We start from the raw sequence: 17,130 nt of genomic DNA on the forward strand, positions 1-17,130 counted from the left end.
TCGCTTATCAGCAGGGTTGGCCAACCGTTGCGGTTTAGCTCAGACCCTTACCTTGGGCGGCGGCCCGTTACCGGCAGGGGCGGCTCGTCACCGCAGGTTATATTGCCTCAGCAACCACACCAGCTGCAAAGGACAATTAATGATGTGAAGGGTAAAAAAACATGCAGAACGGAATGGACAGGCAGGACTAGCTTTAAGTTTTCAAACTAATTAACTTTTCTCTGCTTCCCTCCTAAATGTGGCAAATCTAATGCAAAATAGAAGTTGGCCCACACAAGTGCGTCTAGGTCATTTGCTTGTGCAGAATTTACGAATGTGTTAAAATTCATAGGTAAAGCAGTTGCCTATTAGTTTTAATAAAGACAATAATAATCTCGTTGGGATGGAAGTGCTACTTTGATGTTGCGCATTGCTTTGCAACCAGAGAGGTACAGCATTAAACCGGTAGCATTAAAAAGTGCAAGAGAACCTTGGCTCTACATCCTCAAACACTTACATAGGAGATAAGGCAAACACCCCGCTTTGTCCCAAGTGATAAAAGAAGGATCGCTTGGGCCCGTGATTTGAAGTGCAAAAACTTAATTTATTTGTATGTGAAGCACAGCTTTATGAACGCCCTTAGCAACGAGGTTACAACAGACAGAGAACACACTTTTTATAGTTTAACCACCATTTTGTGACACCCCAAATTTCAGAATTAGAAGTGAAATTAACAGTTTGAAAACTATCAAAGTTAGTCGATATTGTGTTATTATGTCAGAGTTGGCAAGATGTGGGATACATCTCCAATGAAAATAGAAGCCTAAGGGGAAATAATACAGTGGAAAATAATTTACATGTTGACGCAATGATGCTGAGGAGCCAGGACACCGGAAAGAGTGCATGCATTATGAGTGCACAGGAACGTGTTAAATGTTAAAGCTACTTGTACCGCGCACCGTCACCAACAGAGTTGGTCCCCAGGCGCTCTGGCGGATCTGCAAACGAGAAGGTGGGATGAGTTGAGAAGGTGGGATGAGTTAGTAAGGTGAAGAGGGAGCAGGATAGTGAGAGGAGTGGTGTTCTGTTGGCAGCTTCAACTCGGTATACACCGGGTACTGAGCTTTGGTGCGTGTATTGGATCGATGTCAGTCCACGTGTGCTGTTGTTGTGGCTTATGTGTTGTTGCGGTGTTGTGAAGTACGTGCGGGTTGTTGTGTGAAAGATGGTTGTGAGTTTTTTGAGTGAGATAAGTATGCAGAGAGGTTAAGTATTTTTGGTTAGTGGGTTATATGATATTTAACATGCTAACATTCATAATTCTGTCTAGATGCGACGCAGCCTGAAGTTCACAGTTCTATCTAAGTGTGGTGCTTATTAACCTTCATAATTCCATCTATGTGTGGCACATGCTAACATTCACAATCCTGTCTAGATGCGACGCAGGCTAATATTCACCATTCCATCCAAGTGTTGGACCTCACGTGTCAAGAGATTTGGGGGTTGCCTGTTTTATGCAGAGCCCTGGCAGTGTTATTTCGTGATACTGGCAAGGTGGTTACAGAAATGCGATTGTTTCTTAGTCCAGACTGGGATTTTTGGGCTTCTGCTACCCATGTTCATTTTGTAGCAGGATTCCAGCTGTCTGAGGACTATCACTTTGCGCAGGGAGAGAAGCTGAACTGAGCAGAGTTATGAAAAAGACCCTTCCATTGACCTTAGATAAAACAGACTCCACAATGCCAACAGCAACCACCAAAATGCCCCTGGCAGGACACTTTTGTATTTGCATTTATTAGAATAGCAGGCAAACCGTTCTGTACATGAGCAAATATTGTGGGTTGGGAGTCCCAACGCAAGATGGCTTTCATTAGTGCAAAAAAGAATAGGATGATACCTTAACCGGGAATACTAAGGAGTTAATGGGGCAACAAGAGGGAGCAGCATTGACAAGACCAGATGAAACCTACAAAGAGTACAATCAGCTGCCATGCTGCTGGGCTCAGCAGGAGCGTGAGGTCCACCCTTACCGAGTGGGTCCTGAGAACTATTTAGATAGCCCGGAATGCATGTCCTCAGACCACCACTTGGTGTACATCTACTGAAGCGCAATAATCCCTCCAACTGCTGTACCTGTTTGAAGCCGGCTTTTGCATTAGCATTTTTGCAAGGTTACTGGCTCTTTGTGTTGCCTCTACAAACAGATGCAGAGAGCAAGGTACCTTAACAGTGAGGTTTCCAGTGGGAAAAGGAATTGATATATTGACGTTTTGGATATTTCAATATACTGGAACAGGGTGACCCTGTCCATGCATTTCCTGAATAAACTGGGTCAGTATGCATGAGAGCATTCTCATACAAGCCTGTGACCTCTTTGCACATCTGAGGAAAGTATGTAGAAGATTAACTTCAGGTAACTGCTAGCTACCCCGTCCTAAACTAGAAAAACTGAGAATTTCTTTCTTGGATAACGACAATTTGACAATTAATGAGTTATGGCATGCTTACATTCTGTCTGGTTCCTCAGCATTTTCTGCCAGGGGTAAAGTAAAGGCTTTGTATGAACAGAAAATAGCAGTTACTGAAAACAGAGCTCACTCGTGTAACAGGCGTCAGAGCAGCAACCGTACACATTACTACTTCGAGAACATGTAGGGTTACACATCTTGTTCCTGTCCAAGAGGACGTCATGTGTGCTATGAGAGAGCGAGGGGTCATCTTAAAAGTGAAATAATCATTTAAATAACAGATGCATCTCTTTCATGTTGTACAGCTGCAGTAATCTCTCAAAGACTACTCAGTTGATGTTCTGAGAAACTGAACACAGATACAGATTTACAGATACACAATCATTGACTGTCTGACAATAAACATATAACACAGAGGCAAAATGATTAAAACCACAGACAGACATGTACATATGGTCTGTTCAGAAAAGTGTTGCTGCCTTTGTTGTTTTCCTCCATTTTCGGGTGGCGACTCGCTGTCCATTGGCAAGGTTTCTGATTCCTTTTGATGCAGAGAGAGCCCGGTATCCTGTCCGTGGTTCTACCCTGTGGTAGAACAGCATGACGTAACCTACCATAGGGTAAAACCACTGGCTGGACACAGAGTGATAGGCAGAGAGAAGCACACCAGTGCCCAGAAACCAAAAGGTCACCGCAGAGGAAAAGGAAATACATCTACTTTGTCACTAATTGAAGCCAAAGCAGTGGAGAGAGACAATGAGCAACAAGCAAAGTTAATCCCAGCATAGTTGGAAGAAAAATCCGAAATTCGGTGAAGTGAAAATAAAGCACTATTATAAAAAATCTCAGACAGATCAAAAATGAAAGGAAAGTTCAAAAGAAAAGTGACAAATGCAGGTCTTCAGGTGCAGTTACATTTGGTGATGCTTTGCAAGGCTTAGCTTCTTGTCATAGTAGTGTGCTTTGGCATAGGCCGTTTACAAGGACATAAGGGCCACAGCACCTTCCACCCATTTCAGACTCTGGACTAAAACCATGCACCTAGCATACACATTGGTGCAATCATATGACACAAAACCGGTCAGGCAAGTGTCAGAAAGAGGCTTCGCCTTGGGTTAACGAGTGTGGCCTTACACAGGGACCTTTGGTTGACAAAAAGTATATGTAGGCATTAAACCTCGATCATCAGCAGGCCACCGGGTGCATCATCTGGAGGCACTTGTCTTTAAGAATGAGAAATGTATTAGCCTGAATTTTTCAATTAGTCAAGGGGCGTGAAGGCATTGGCAAACAAAACGAATCCAGCAGTAATTTCCTTGAAAGACAGGAAAGGCATCGGACAGGAACCATCAATGCCCCCCTCCACCGGTCAAGACCATCCCCTTATTAAAGAGTTCAGATTCAGGGAGGAGCTTTAGATTAACTGTGAGAGGTGTTGGTCAGGGCCCACAACCTGCTTAAAACGAAGGCGCCAGTTAAATATACTCTACTCACAATTGGATACAATGACAGTGGCCCTACTTTGGTTAACAGGTGAGGCAGCCAACCAATCGCCAACTGATCAGTCACTGGGTGAGGCAGAAAACCGCATTTTCACTGTTGGCCAAGAAGTAAAGGAATGGGCCCTATATCCAGTGTGTCCTCCATTGGCCTTCATGTGCTGGACTGCTTTTTTCATTCTTAAATTAGTAAAAACTAGACAAGGAAAACGTAAGAATGCATTTTAGGAGGACCCTCAAGTGAAGAACATGGGATTTGGTTTGAGTTAGCTACAGTTTGATCCCATGCAGATTTCCAGACCCATTTAAAAGGGGCAAGACAGTTTCTAGTGCCAGGTTCTGGTCGCAGGTGAAAAGAGAGGAAAGTACGTATTCACTCACCGTGCAATACCGCCATAGTCGAGCCCTTCCTCGCCTCGCATGATTATGTAAAGACGTCTTCGTAAGTCATAAGGTTTCATGCTCATAATCTGAAAAAAACACAGAGTGGAGAAGCGAGAAAGAACAAAGTCACCTTTCAGGGTGGAAACGTTCCCTACTGGCAAACTTATAAGTGCAGAGGATGCAAAATTGCAGCATTTGCCAGCAAGAAACTAGAGGTTGGGGAGGCGTTACATTACATTCAGTGCCAGGCGCATTTCATATTTCAGCTGGTTGAAGAGGGCTAAAATGAAGGACATACCATTTTTTGTCTCGAAAAAAGGAACACACTTTTGATGTGTGGCCAACTACTTCCCCGGGTTACATCTAAATTAGTAAAATATGTACTATCACAACATTGGAACTAGAAAAGACTTTCCTACTGCTAAATCTGCAATAACCTGCCATCAGGTTGGGTTTTACTTGGTCCCCATCATTCTTTGTTTAAGTGCAGTGAAGCAGCGGAAGAAACCATCTGCCCTAGCTTGACGTATACAGATTGTGTTAGTAAGGTCATACTGCTGGAAAAAAAGAAAGGGGGAAATGGCTTTCTGCTGTTCCTAAATAACCAGCTCACAATAATACGGGAGTCTGAAAGGTCTATCATCTCATGTCTAAATGAGTGAAAGTACCTTTGTGTTCAGGTACCTTCAATACGGTGTTTACCCCATTCCGAATAATAAAACACTTTCTCCCAGGAGGAAATTACGAAAAATGACTCAAATTAAAAGATTGCAGTCAGGGAAGCGAGGGAACAAAAAGGGACATGTGTGAGCAATTTTTGGGACGTAAGCCGTTGTGAGGACTGCAGGATGGCAAGCTAGATGGGGCATGCTTACGCACCACTAGGATAGACAGAAAAGGTGCATGAATGAAAGTCTGCAAAAAAGGTAGGTGACATGACATGAGGAACACAGGCGATTGCACTTGTGATGAGATGAAAATATCCAAAGGCAATTGGAAAATGGGAGACAGAAAATGGAAACGTGAAAATGGGGTATCCCAAGGAACGTGCAAGTGGAGAGCATGAGCGTAGGTCCTTCTAATGGGAAAGATAGCACACATTTACAGAAGAAAAGAGAGCATTCCACAGATTTTGCACTGTGACAATGACTTCCCATGGAGGTTTCAGGGTGATGGGTCATTCATGAGGAACACAAGGTGCCTGGGGTGGGGGGGGGGGTAGAGGCAAGATAGTCGTGCCACGTTCACTTCTACTGCTGAAATCCATGTTTGTTTACCAGCTGAAAAGAGTCCTCAAAAAGAGTGGTACGTGACACGCTGATCTTCACATGGCTGGGAAGTGCATTTGACTGTAAAAATAAAAGAAGAAATTAGAGATGTGAAGCCAGCACAATGCAAAACTGCGTGTCAACCTCAATAGCATGCACATCTGAGTTTAACTTCATTCAATGCAGCTGTATGCATAGCAGTAGTGATCACTGGACTTCAAAATGATATCTGGCTGTAGAAAACAACTTTCACACATTGCATCAACAAACCTAAGTCTGCAGGGGAGGACCAAGGGTTATTGACGGTGCACACGCCACACGAGGGATGTTCTAGTAAATGAAATTAACTGCTATTTGGAAATATGCTCTGGTACCATTCTGGTTCCTCAGGAAACCCTGATAAGTACAGAAAAAGGGTCAGGAAGTAAGAGTACAACTTTAACCCATTACGAAAAAAAGAAAAACTAATAAAAACCTGTGAAATTCAGTGAAAAACACTATTAAAGGGACGCTATAGTTCAGTTGCTCTAAAAAAAACTTTGAAATTAATATTAAAAAACGTTCTTAAAGGGATGTTATAGCAGTAGCACAAAATCGAAAAACCGGAAAGACCAAAGAGATGTGCCAGTTATGGTAAGCCATGATATTGTAATTCGCTCCCCCACCATACACTGCCCAGACTAACACCCAGGAGGACACCACAAATGCCATCATCGATGATATCACTGATGACATAAAATATTCTGGGAATTTCTTTTTGTTTAGTGACAGTAAGCAATGTAAGCACTATGAGGGAGAACTGCAGTGAAAACATGACAATCATACTTTGAAGGTGCTATATATGTAAGACTTAACCTTGCACAACATTCTTAAGTTAGTTTCCTGATGGTTTGGCCTGATTTCATGGTGCACATAGATGGAACAATAAGAAATAAGATAATACAATGTGCATCCTTTAGATGCATGATGACTGACTCTAATCTTAGTTTCTTTCTCTGGCCATAGTATTTGTTTCCCAATTACTATATGTTACCTGGCCATGCGTATCCACCCAACCATAACCTGCTTTTAACAAAACTTTTTCTCTGAATTTTAAAGGTTTATTAGAGTAAGGTAACCATTTAGACCCCTTAACAAAGTTCTTACTATGTTTGCAACTTTTTTATAGCAACGTAACCATAATATGTCCCTTTAACAAAGTTGCTCCTCTGAAAAAATATAAAAATAAAAAATATATATAGGTGAACAAGCGGCGAGAGCGCTGTGAAATGCGTTGTACCATGTTTTTTCTCTCTTAACTACATGTCTTAATAAAACTGCATACCTTAAGGAATTTATGACTTTTTGGTTGGCGACTTCATTTCAAGGAGTAACTTTCTGGCGTTTAAACTTCTGTGTGTGCCGTCCCCTTGGGAGAGACATCAATGACTTTCCTATATATAGTAGAAGCAAAATAATGCACACAAACGCGTGCAGGTCTCTCTTCGTTTAGCCATTCACCAAACAAATGAGTGATACTCCAAAATCCCACAATTAAGACAAAATATTGAAAGTTTATTCTTCAACAATTGTAAAGGCCCTGGCAACAAGACAGGCGACACACACACACGCAACGCGTTTCACGCCCTGCTTGGCGCTTGTTCACACTGACTGCTCCTGTTTCAAAAGTGCATTCAAATGGCCTAGCCAACCCTCATTCACCACTCTATGTTACGTAACAAATGTGGTGGCCATGTATGTCTCATATTCACAGTCATACTGTAACTTCCTCAACATATAAGGAAAAAGTAATAGAGAGTTAAAGCAACTTGAATCAAGGATTAAAAATAAGATGAACCCAATGAAACTTAACTGCCTAAATGGCGATGAAGAACTATTTGTTGTTCTAAACTGACTTATTCTATCCAACCCCTGTTTTAGCCTTGTTTATTGTGAAATCATTGTCTCCCTGCTTGCTGATTACTACTTGAAATCCACAAAAAACTGCACTTTGAGATTTGAAGAAATGTTAGCCCACTTGCGCATGATTGTATAATTACTGCTTCCTTAACCAGTGGTGTTCCATTAGAAAAAGGTTTCTTAACATTTTTGTTTGGAAACTTGAAGGAATGTTAGCCCACTAGAGCTGTACTGTTTAACTGTATTTGCAGTGTTGGGCCAAAATTGGGATCATGGCATCAATTTGAACATATCATTTTGAGCAGCATATTTTCTGTGGTTTCATACAGAGAAACGAAAATGATGAAATATACGTTTGATAGAAAATATCTGGAATCAACTTTATGCATTTTGCATGTAAGCTCCATTTATGTATGATCAGTCAAACAAACACACTTGATCTGTTATTTTCCTGAACAGTGTAATTTTGAGCAATGTTAGTTGAATGGACTATTGTGAAATAGTAGATAATGAAATGCAAAAAATACCGTTTTAGTTTGTTTAAAGATGGTCCCCATGTTGAGGGTCTGTGCACGTAGTCAATTTAATCACTTGATTTGCACTAATGAACAGGAAATGAAGGGTCCCATTTTCTTTATTATCTGGAGCTGTAATTAACACTGTGAATTTAGCCTGATGAAGTCCTGAGTGTAGGACGAACGCGGTGCGTTTAATAGTTTTTTGTCTTTTTTTGTCCATGGGTAGACAATGAACTGTGATTGAAGCATCTTAAGAAGATGATCAAATAAATTGGGATTGATGCACACAGCACTTTTTTCAAGAACGAGTGCACAGGAGTTTTCTTTTCAGCCGCCGAGGGAGGCATGCGATGTTGGTCACCTCATGGTGGTCGGAGTGGTTTCTAACAAAGGGCTGTCTCCTTCCCTAACCAGAGGCCCCCACTGCATACACAGCTGAATGCCATAGGAGGTAACCTTCTTTTTGACGATATATATGTATATATCAAATACCAACAAAACTGGTGTGTGAGCACCCTGCTAGTGAACTCCTTCGATTTACCACAGTGCAGGTGCATTAAAAACCAAATCGCCAATGTGAATTTCAATACTAGGTCCTTTAATAATGAATACCCATGTCCAGGGACATCAAATCAACAAAAGATATAATGTGTATCGCTACACACTTGTAGCTTGCTCACATCTGCATTCTTATTCAATCTCTATGGTCACATCAGGTATCGTGATAGTTCATCGTTCATGTTAGTGACTGTGGTTAACACTGCTCATACCTATAGAATTGCAGTCGGCCATCTTTACACTGTTTCAGTACACGCATTGGTCACAGGAAAAACCAGCATTGTGTGAGTAACTGGCATGAAAGGCTCAATTAAACACTCAATTAAACTCAGGTCTCCGTTATAGCCCATTACACTGCACACTGCATTAGAAATCATGCTTTGTAAATTCAGAAGACCAATAGGTACAGAAAAACATTCCCTAGTAATCTCTTACCCGATACAGATCGACATTTTGAACATATACAGTGCAGCCAAGGTACAATCCAAGACCCAATAAAGTGCATTCATATATTCATCATCATACGTGGGACTGCTCAAGTGGGCAGGACAAAGACTGATATGCAGATGGATATTCCTCCTTTGTGAGAGGTAGTGAGATGTGGCTGCAGACTCTGAGTGGGTACGTTCCCACAGAACAGGTTATCATGCTGTGTTCTTTCTTGCAGAGGGGCGCCCTGACCTCTTTTTGAATATATATATCTATATATATTTGTATGCAGCACCAAACAATCAATATGTTTTACTGCATGACCACCTAGAAACATGCAGCATTAGCAAATAAATGATGTTTCCAACTAATGGCTCAGATTTTTCTACCTTGGCTCTGGCATTTAACGGGCATACTTGTACAAGGTGGGAGGTAAGAAATACACCTGCTGGGTAAAAGCACTTAGCTGGTATTAATCTAATAGTGACATGTACTCAAATTCTGTGAATCGAACATGTTATAGAAACCATCAGGAGGGCTGCAGCGTAATGCAAAACAAGGGAATACTCACATGGCACAAAAACCGAAACTGCTGATACTTCCAGCGGAAGCTTCGGTCGTATGCTGCGGGGGGACCTCCGTGCTTGCTCCTAGAAGTGTATGAACCACATGTAAAGAAATGTAAACTTCAATGGAGGTGCAATCGGCCATACTGGTTTTTAAACATAGACCTGCATCAAAACCCTCAACAAAGATGAATGCATAATCCCAAAAGCAATCAATTGCATCGCAGAGGGCGTGTATATCTCAAATTCAATGCCAAGAAATTAAGGCTTTAGATAGAGACTTACCCAGATTCAAACCCTGGTCGGGGGTCTTTGAAACTGGTGGTCCGGGCATTGTGATCTACAAAGTAGCGGACTCCCTCGCTGGTGTATTTCATCTCCCACCCAGGTGGGAGTGCAGGCTCCTGAATCATTCTGTAATTAAAGCAAAGGACAAAATGACATCTCAAACGCATGCTGCCAGTCTTGAGTAAAGTTGATTTGGCTCATTAAAAGAGACTCTTCAAAATAAGAAGTTGCTAAGACTGGAGGACAAGCATTCTAAGAGCCGGCTAAATAGCCAAGAATGCTGTCCCTTATCCATATTGTAGGTGTATACACAAGAAGCAGCAGCAGAATACATCGAATAAGTCTGCAGCTGCTGCAAATATCAGACAAATACGCATTTTCAGCAGAATTAATAATTAGCTACATTTAAAAAATATGTTTTTCCAAAAATGTGTTTCTATATTAATTGGTTTAAAAAACGAGAAAATTTGCTAAACAGATAAGCCATACTGAATTTCTGCCTGTCTTCCTGTATGAAGCTCCCATTAACACCTGCTCATAGACATGATCGCTTATTAATAGACCATTTAAAAGAAGAACAAAACAGAGTAAGGCAAGGACAAATGCCAGCGTTCTCATTAAGTTCATAGCAGGAATGCTACAAGAGGGGGCATATTGTTGCCATGTACACTGGATCTAGTCCATGGATGTGATAGTGGGGCTACTCCAGTCAGGAGAATTTGCCTTAATTGGTGGAAACAGAATAGGGGACTCCCAAGTTCAGTTCAGAGAAAAAATAAAAGTATTTGTAAACAGAGGACACGATTAAGGCCCTTCGTGATAGTTTGATCCAACGTTTTAGAGCAGAACAAAACTCTTTTCTATTGTTTTGCTTACAAAACTATTTAAACATGCAGCCAACTTGTGGTTTCTTTTGAAACAAATTAATTTAAGTTGTGAGAAGTCTCAAAAACTTGGTTTCTTTTATTTGGACAATAAAACCAGAAAGATGGATCTTTTTTAAGTATGGTAAAAAAAGTTTTAAAATGTTATTCATTGTGGTTTACGTGCTCTCTGTTTTTCACATATCTATTTTGTGAGAAGTGTGTATGCCCTCACTTCTGCCCCAACAAAGCACATCTCTGTTCCATTCAGCCACCTCGTTTGCTCGGGCGAAACCAGCTTGAATCTCACTGTTCTGCCTTTTCCCAGATTTCTCTTAGGTTATCAGATCAACCATCTTGATGTCTATCCCACCAACAACACTGCCCACCAAAACCCACAACAGGTGGTTTCCGCATCACCTCTACCTACCCTCGTATTTCTGTTCCACACAGTTTACTTAAGGAGGAAGGGAGGGTCAACCGTGTAATGAAAGTAAGCTTGAAGGGTGCAGGTAACTAGGTTTCACAAATCCTAGTTTAAGATGGTCACAGACTGGTTAGAGAGGAGTTAGATGGTAATTAGTTGTATTCATAGATTCAGACACACATCTAAAATTCGTAGGTTCACAACGGAAAAAAAACAAAAGAACCTTAAAAATAGTCACATATGAGCCTTATTTGGCTTACAGGAGAGAATAGCAAACTGTTATAACATCACAGTTGGGTAAGTGAGGGTTAGTAGCATAAGTATTGTGATTTCAAATACTACTGTTCGACTGGTAATATGTTATTGCGGTCTTTTGTTTTTTTTCCCCGTTGTGAACCTACGAATTTTAGATGTGTGTCTGAATCTATGAATACAACTAATTACTATCTAACTCCTCTCTAACCAGTCTGTGACCATCTTAAACTAGGATTTGTGAAACCTAGGTACCTGCACCCTTCAAGCTTACTTTCATTACACGGCCGACCAGGGGTAGCTGTTGACTCTCCCTTCCTCCTTATGTAAAAACGCCTTTTCTGAGTCAAGCCCCCTTTAAACAAAAAAGAAGGCTCCTTTTGCCCCCACATTTCTCTACCCACACAGTTTACTGCCCTTTCCTATTCCATTCTCTGCCCTGTGCTTGGACACATTGCTGTAGCCTGCGGCGGCAGAAATATCCCTACCTGGGTCCATTACATGCACTGGTTTTATCTGATATTTATGCTGAGAGGGTGTTAAGACATCTCAGACAGGTAATCACTTCTCAGACTATTTCAAGATGCCGAAGTGACCTGGTGCATGACGCAGCTCTTATCACTGGAAGGGACTACATTTGCTTTGCAGGTAATGGTCTGTTGTCCTGTTCTGCGTTTGTTAGGCTCTATTTTTACTGTAGTGTGGCAAAGTGAGCAGCAACCCAAGATACTATGTTGTAGTACTGCTTTCTAGGGGTAAAGTAAATAAATGCTCGTTACTGACAAAGAACACCTCTTACCCTTGAGTCCTGGGATCCTCCCATTGGGTCGTCCGCGTGTTGTGGTTCACGTAATACACTCGCCCGTTGTCTTGTCTCTTTTCTAGAAGAAAAAAAATATGTGCAATGTGAAAGGAACCTTTCCCGAACTCCATGTCCTGAACGTGTCACTTGGTGAGTGACACGAATCTCAACGTAAGCAAGACAGCAAAAGCCAGGCTGCCGGCAAGAATAGGACTAAGCAGTGGCATCTTGGTCCATTGAACATGCGGGAAGGGTTCTAGCAGGAAAAGGCTCTAGAAAGGCGCAAAGGGCCTTACTTAGGTCAACTGTTAAAATTTAGGGTTAGCCAGAACATCAAATGCAATTCCGTGGCAGCAGAGTTTCCAACATCACTAAGTTGAGAATATGAAGGACTTGCTAAAAGACAGCGGATTGTAGAGTTTAAAAGGAAGGCGTGTAATTAGGTTATGCAGCGCTGAAAGAAGAGTGAGGTTTGTGAGAAGAATTGGCCTAGCACCATGGATGCAAAACCAGTGACCATTTAAAAGCAGGGGGTGGGCCTGAACAAGGATCCATAGAGAAATCAAAGAGTCCAAGTGAAAAAGCAAGATGTGGCAAGAGTCATCAATGCTGTTACATTCTGTATTGCCTTGAGAGGGCAAGATGAAGTAGCATAGTCTAAATGAGGAGTAGAACCGACATCTGTTCAACCAACTAGATCATGAAGAGAGGCGAGACAAGGACTTCACTGGAGATGATGGTGGGGGGGAAGCAATGGAATGTTTACTGCTTGAAAGCCACTCGGACTATTAACTTAAGCACACGTTACTCCGACAAACCTCACCAGATAATCTTCCAGTCTTTAATGAAGTCCCACCTGTCGTCCAAAACGTTTCTTTCTTTCATGCTTTGGTGTCAAACATCAGCAATCTCCCACATTCAAAACAAGCAGCATGCTCCATCTCAACTGAGTCTCCCTTAGTCTACATGCGTTTGCATTTTTATACTCATAGTAACATTTTCACATTGCTGCCCCTGTAAACTACAGTGCTACCGTGAGCAGTCTAAATAGAGTTTCAAATCATTAACGTCACAAGTACTTGGACGGAATCCCACTACTTGAGTTGTATATGAAGCATGTGCACTCTACTGTCAGTTAGTTTTCAAACGTCTTAAAACAAGATTGTTTCCCTCACACGACTCAAGAGGGTGAGCTAATTATCAACAGCAATCATTCAAACATATATTATCAATGGGTGATATTATCTGGCCCATGTAGAGGAGGCCAGTTTCTTCAGACAACTGTCTGATTAATACCTGTGCCTGAACAATGGCAGTAAAGATTGGATGCTAATTTCTTTAATGCCTTCCTTTTAGCCCTGCCAACAAGGAATTATTGCTACAATATAATTTTTCTTTTTAATAATTGTTCTTTTAGAACACGCTTAATACTGGAGACCAGTTTCTAAGTGCGAGACCGGGATTCAAACCTGTGTGGCTAGCTTTCTGGGGCCCCATTCGAATCACCATTTTTTAATAAAGTCCTGCGTCTGTAAGCAATGAAAGGGACATTCATTTGCTGCGTGATTTTCCATTCTTAGAAAGATTCCTGCCAGTGACGAATGAGATCATCGTGTTCCTGTACAGTCCTCATTTAAGTACAACCTCCACCCTTGAATGAATCGCCATCCCACAGTATCCTTTTAGCCTTTTTTTTTAATCATCATGCTTTACTCCAGAACCCTCATTGCCTTTCAGTGTGTTTTACTTGCTCATCGCATATACACACTTGTTCATGAGAGGTGGACGTCATTAATCAGTCTTTCCTCGAATTTATGGGCCAATCAAAAATGCAGTTTAGAATTCTGGGGCTTTAACACAGTCCCCCCTCCCCTCCGCACCAGGGGGGTCGCACGTTTCTGCCATTGCTTCTGCTAATGACAATGAACCTCCTGTAGGGGAGATTGCCTGTTATTGTGGCTGCTTTAGAAGTATACATATTGGGTGCTTTTGCTTAGTCTGGTCCTCATTGCAAACAGTACTAGCAGGCCTATTCTAAACGTGTTCAGCAAGTTCAAGAATATATTTTCTTTACGAGAAGCAACACTTTATTTTGGTTGTCCACAAATCCTTTTTTAAGTAATTGTTCAGGAACAAATGAGACCTATAGCTCTAGCAAGACACTGTCAATGATGGTCCTGAAACACCATCATTCTCTCACGGACAGCTGCAGCACCACCCTTACAGTTACAACATATCCAAAGACTGTTGGGAAAATTAAAGATGCATTATCACTGTAACAACAGCTCACGGTCTTAGTGTCACTAATGGATGCTGACCCACTCACACCACAGCTCACTTCTGCAAATGCCGCTGGAGGTCCTTCATGGTCTTGGCCAGAGATGTGTTTCCCAAAAGGACCCCGTCATATGAATGGCTGCATCACCACACTGGCTCTTTCTAAGAGGGTCCCAGAGTCACTAATAATCACCATTGCCCTATGACCCCGTCCCTTTATACAGGGGCATGTGTGTGCTCGCCCATGGTCTACCATGTTTGGATGCCAGAAAAACAAACTTGATATGGCTCAGGGTTGCCTATTTACTTGTATCCCCTTTATATATCCCTATTATAATTTGCAGTAGTGAATTCATAGGTTTAAAAGCAATTTGGGCAAATCGAGGATTAACTCGCAAGAACCTAAACAGCAGACTACCTTCAATACTATTTCCACGTGCATTCTTACCACACTAAAAACATTCACTTCCACATTCGATTGATTTTTAGTAAATTCAAAATGAATTGTACAACCTGAATGAAAAAGTATTATATAACGAAACAGTAATTTGTAGTGTACTACGTTGTAAATCTGTAGTGAAAAACAGATGTAGTTTGGAAATCAGTAATGTACTCCTTTTAAAAGTCATTTTTCCAACCGGTTTGTATTGCTTCAGTAATATTACTCTCTACAAAATAAGTAGCAGGACTAAACAAGGAAAGGGCCAAAGCTTGTACACAAATTGTACATTCTGCTCTGGCGCACGTGAAACCCGAAGGTACTGAAGTACACGACAACGAAATGCAAGGTCTGGAGCCAGGCAAGAGTTGTTTCCCCTGTCGGGGCTTCAGATCTCAGAAGAGAGTGGTCTGCTTCACAGTGAAACAGAATCACTGCTGCCCTGCACTGCATGCACCCTAGTTCACACTTGCAACCCTGAAGTAAAAGACTGACTAATCACAGTCAGAACTACTTTCACACCCACTAAGTGGGGTTGCGCTCCTGGGGAGAACATTTCATTTCACGACTGTCAATCCGGCCCCCATGAGGAACACTACATTCCTACAGGGTGTATTTGATACTTGTAAGCCTACAGGGGCCAGTTTGCCTTGAAAACCCTAGCTGCCAGGATCTACTTCTGACACCCCACTAGGTCAAGTGGCGGCATGCAAGCATAACGATGGGACTCTAACTCTGTGTGTTTGAGAGCGAGCAGGAAGGAGAATTAGGACACAACTAGAAGACGGTTAAAGCACAACGGGTCATAAATATCTCAGACAAACAATTATCGTTTTTCTCCCACGCGTAAGTCAGATTTTCAGCGCATTATGCACTAGTTCCTCGTTCCTATGAGATAGCTTCTGGTCACCGGGTGATGCCCTATAACTAGGGGCTGCTTTTAGTGCCTGCTGATCAACCCCTTTTTCACACCTTCTAAACGGGCTTTTACTCATCAAGTACTTGACACCAACACACAGCTGGTCTCCAGGTCCTCCAATGTTGGTAAAGGAATGGAGGCCCTGGATGATAATGCGGTATGAGAACGATCACACAGTGTGGCTCGTTGGGGAAGGCAAGAATAGAGCTCACGTTTCTCGGAAATGCTCTGGCCAATTACCACTACACCACATGTCTCCTTCCTTCACTTTCAGGACTATAGTTTCAGAAACGAGACTGCCTAAGTGTACACAAGCAATCACTGGTCTAAGATTAGCGCACGGAATGTCTGACTCAACAATGCTGGCCCCAATTAACAAACATATATGCAGGCTGGCGGCCTGTTCAGCCTGCACCCTCTCCTGCTCACTGGTTGAACAAGTCTTCAGAGTTGTCTGGCTTTAAAGCCGAAAAACAAACACAATGATCTTAAAAGCTCCTAAAGAACACACAAAATTTCCGCAAAATATATTCAAATCTATTAGTTTCAGTTTGACAAGCATTTCCGGAATGCGTGCCCTTGTAGAGTTTCTGGAGACATGTCAGCTTTCCCCTGATTGGAATTAGCACCAAATCAATTGGGCAGGATTTGTGGACTGGTGAACTTCGAGAACTATCTTGAAACTCAGTCACTGTTAGATTCATTGAGTTCCATTTCAAAAATGTGTTGTATTTAAGACTACCCACCTGCAATGAAACTTAGATTTCAGCAACTTAAATGCACTGTACGGAAAGGAAATTCATTGCATATAGGTAAACTACCTCTCAAGAAATCAGCGCAAATAATATCCCTATGCTACAAATATAAGTGTGCTGGGGCACAGATTCAGGGATTAATGCTCAATCTTTTGTTCCTAACATATCTCTATTAACTAGCAGAAAAGTCACCATATTTCAGTGAAATTCCCAACACAAGCTAAAATATAATCATCCACTACCATCCACCCGAGCCTGCTAACACTCCAGAACCTTCACACAATTTCATGCCATTAAGAAAAATTTTGCGGGAGTATAAAATAAGTAACTCTGTTGTCAGCAGGCTGTAACTGTTCTTCAATTTAAAAAGTAAGAATTGCAAAGAAGCCAATAAAGATGATCCAATTATAAACCAGGCAGCACACCTTCAAATCTCATTAAAAAAACTCAAATATTCCAAAAGACTAATAATCGCCCATCAAAACCCCTAATGCCACAAGAGAAATAATTAAAAAATAAATACGAAGCATGTTAAAAAAC

General features: G+C 41.7%; 1 protein-coding gene across 5 annotated transcripts in view; it reads right to left on the reverse strand.

The window, feature by feature from the left end:
* WWP2 (WW domain containing E3 ubiquitin protein ligase 2) overlaps positions 1-17,130 on the reverse strand; it is a 1,426,252-nt gene that overhangs the window by 185,963 nt on the left and 1,223,159 nt on the right. For all 5 annotated transcript variants that reach the window (XM_069635514.1, XM_069635513.1, XM_069635516.1 and 2 more), the window contains 5 exons: positions 12,198-12,279; positions 9,854-9,982; positions 9,574-9,652; positions 5,608-5,679; positions 4,328-4,416 (listed from right to left, as the gene is read on the reverse strand). In XM_069635514.1, the coding sequence (XP_069491615.1) occupies positions 4,328-4,416; positions 5,608-5,679; positions 9,574-9,652; positions 9,854-9,982; positions 12,198-12,279 (451 nt within the window). The remainder of the gene's footprint in view (positions 1-4,327; positions 4,417-5,607; positions 5,680-9,573; positions 9,653-9,853; positions 9,983-12,197; positions 12,280-17,130) is intronic.

This window comes from Ambystoma mexicanum, chromosome 1q (assembly GCF_040938575.1).
Source record: "Ambystoma mexicanum isolate Mex_15411 chromosome 1q, UKY_AmexF1_1, whole genome shotgun sequence".
Taxonomy (NCBI): Eukaryota; Metazoa; Chordata; class Amphibia; order Caudata; family Ambystomatidae; genus Ambystoma; species Ambystoma mexicanum.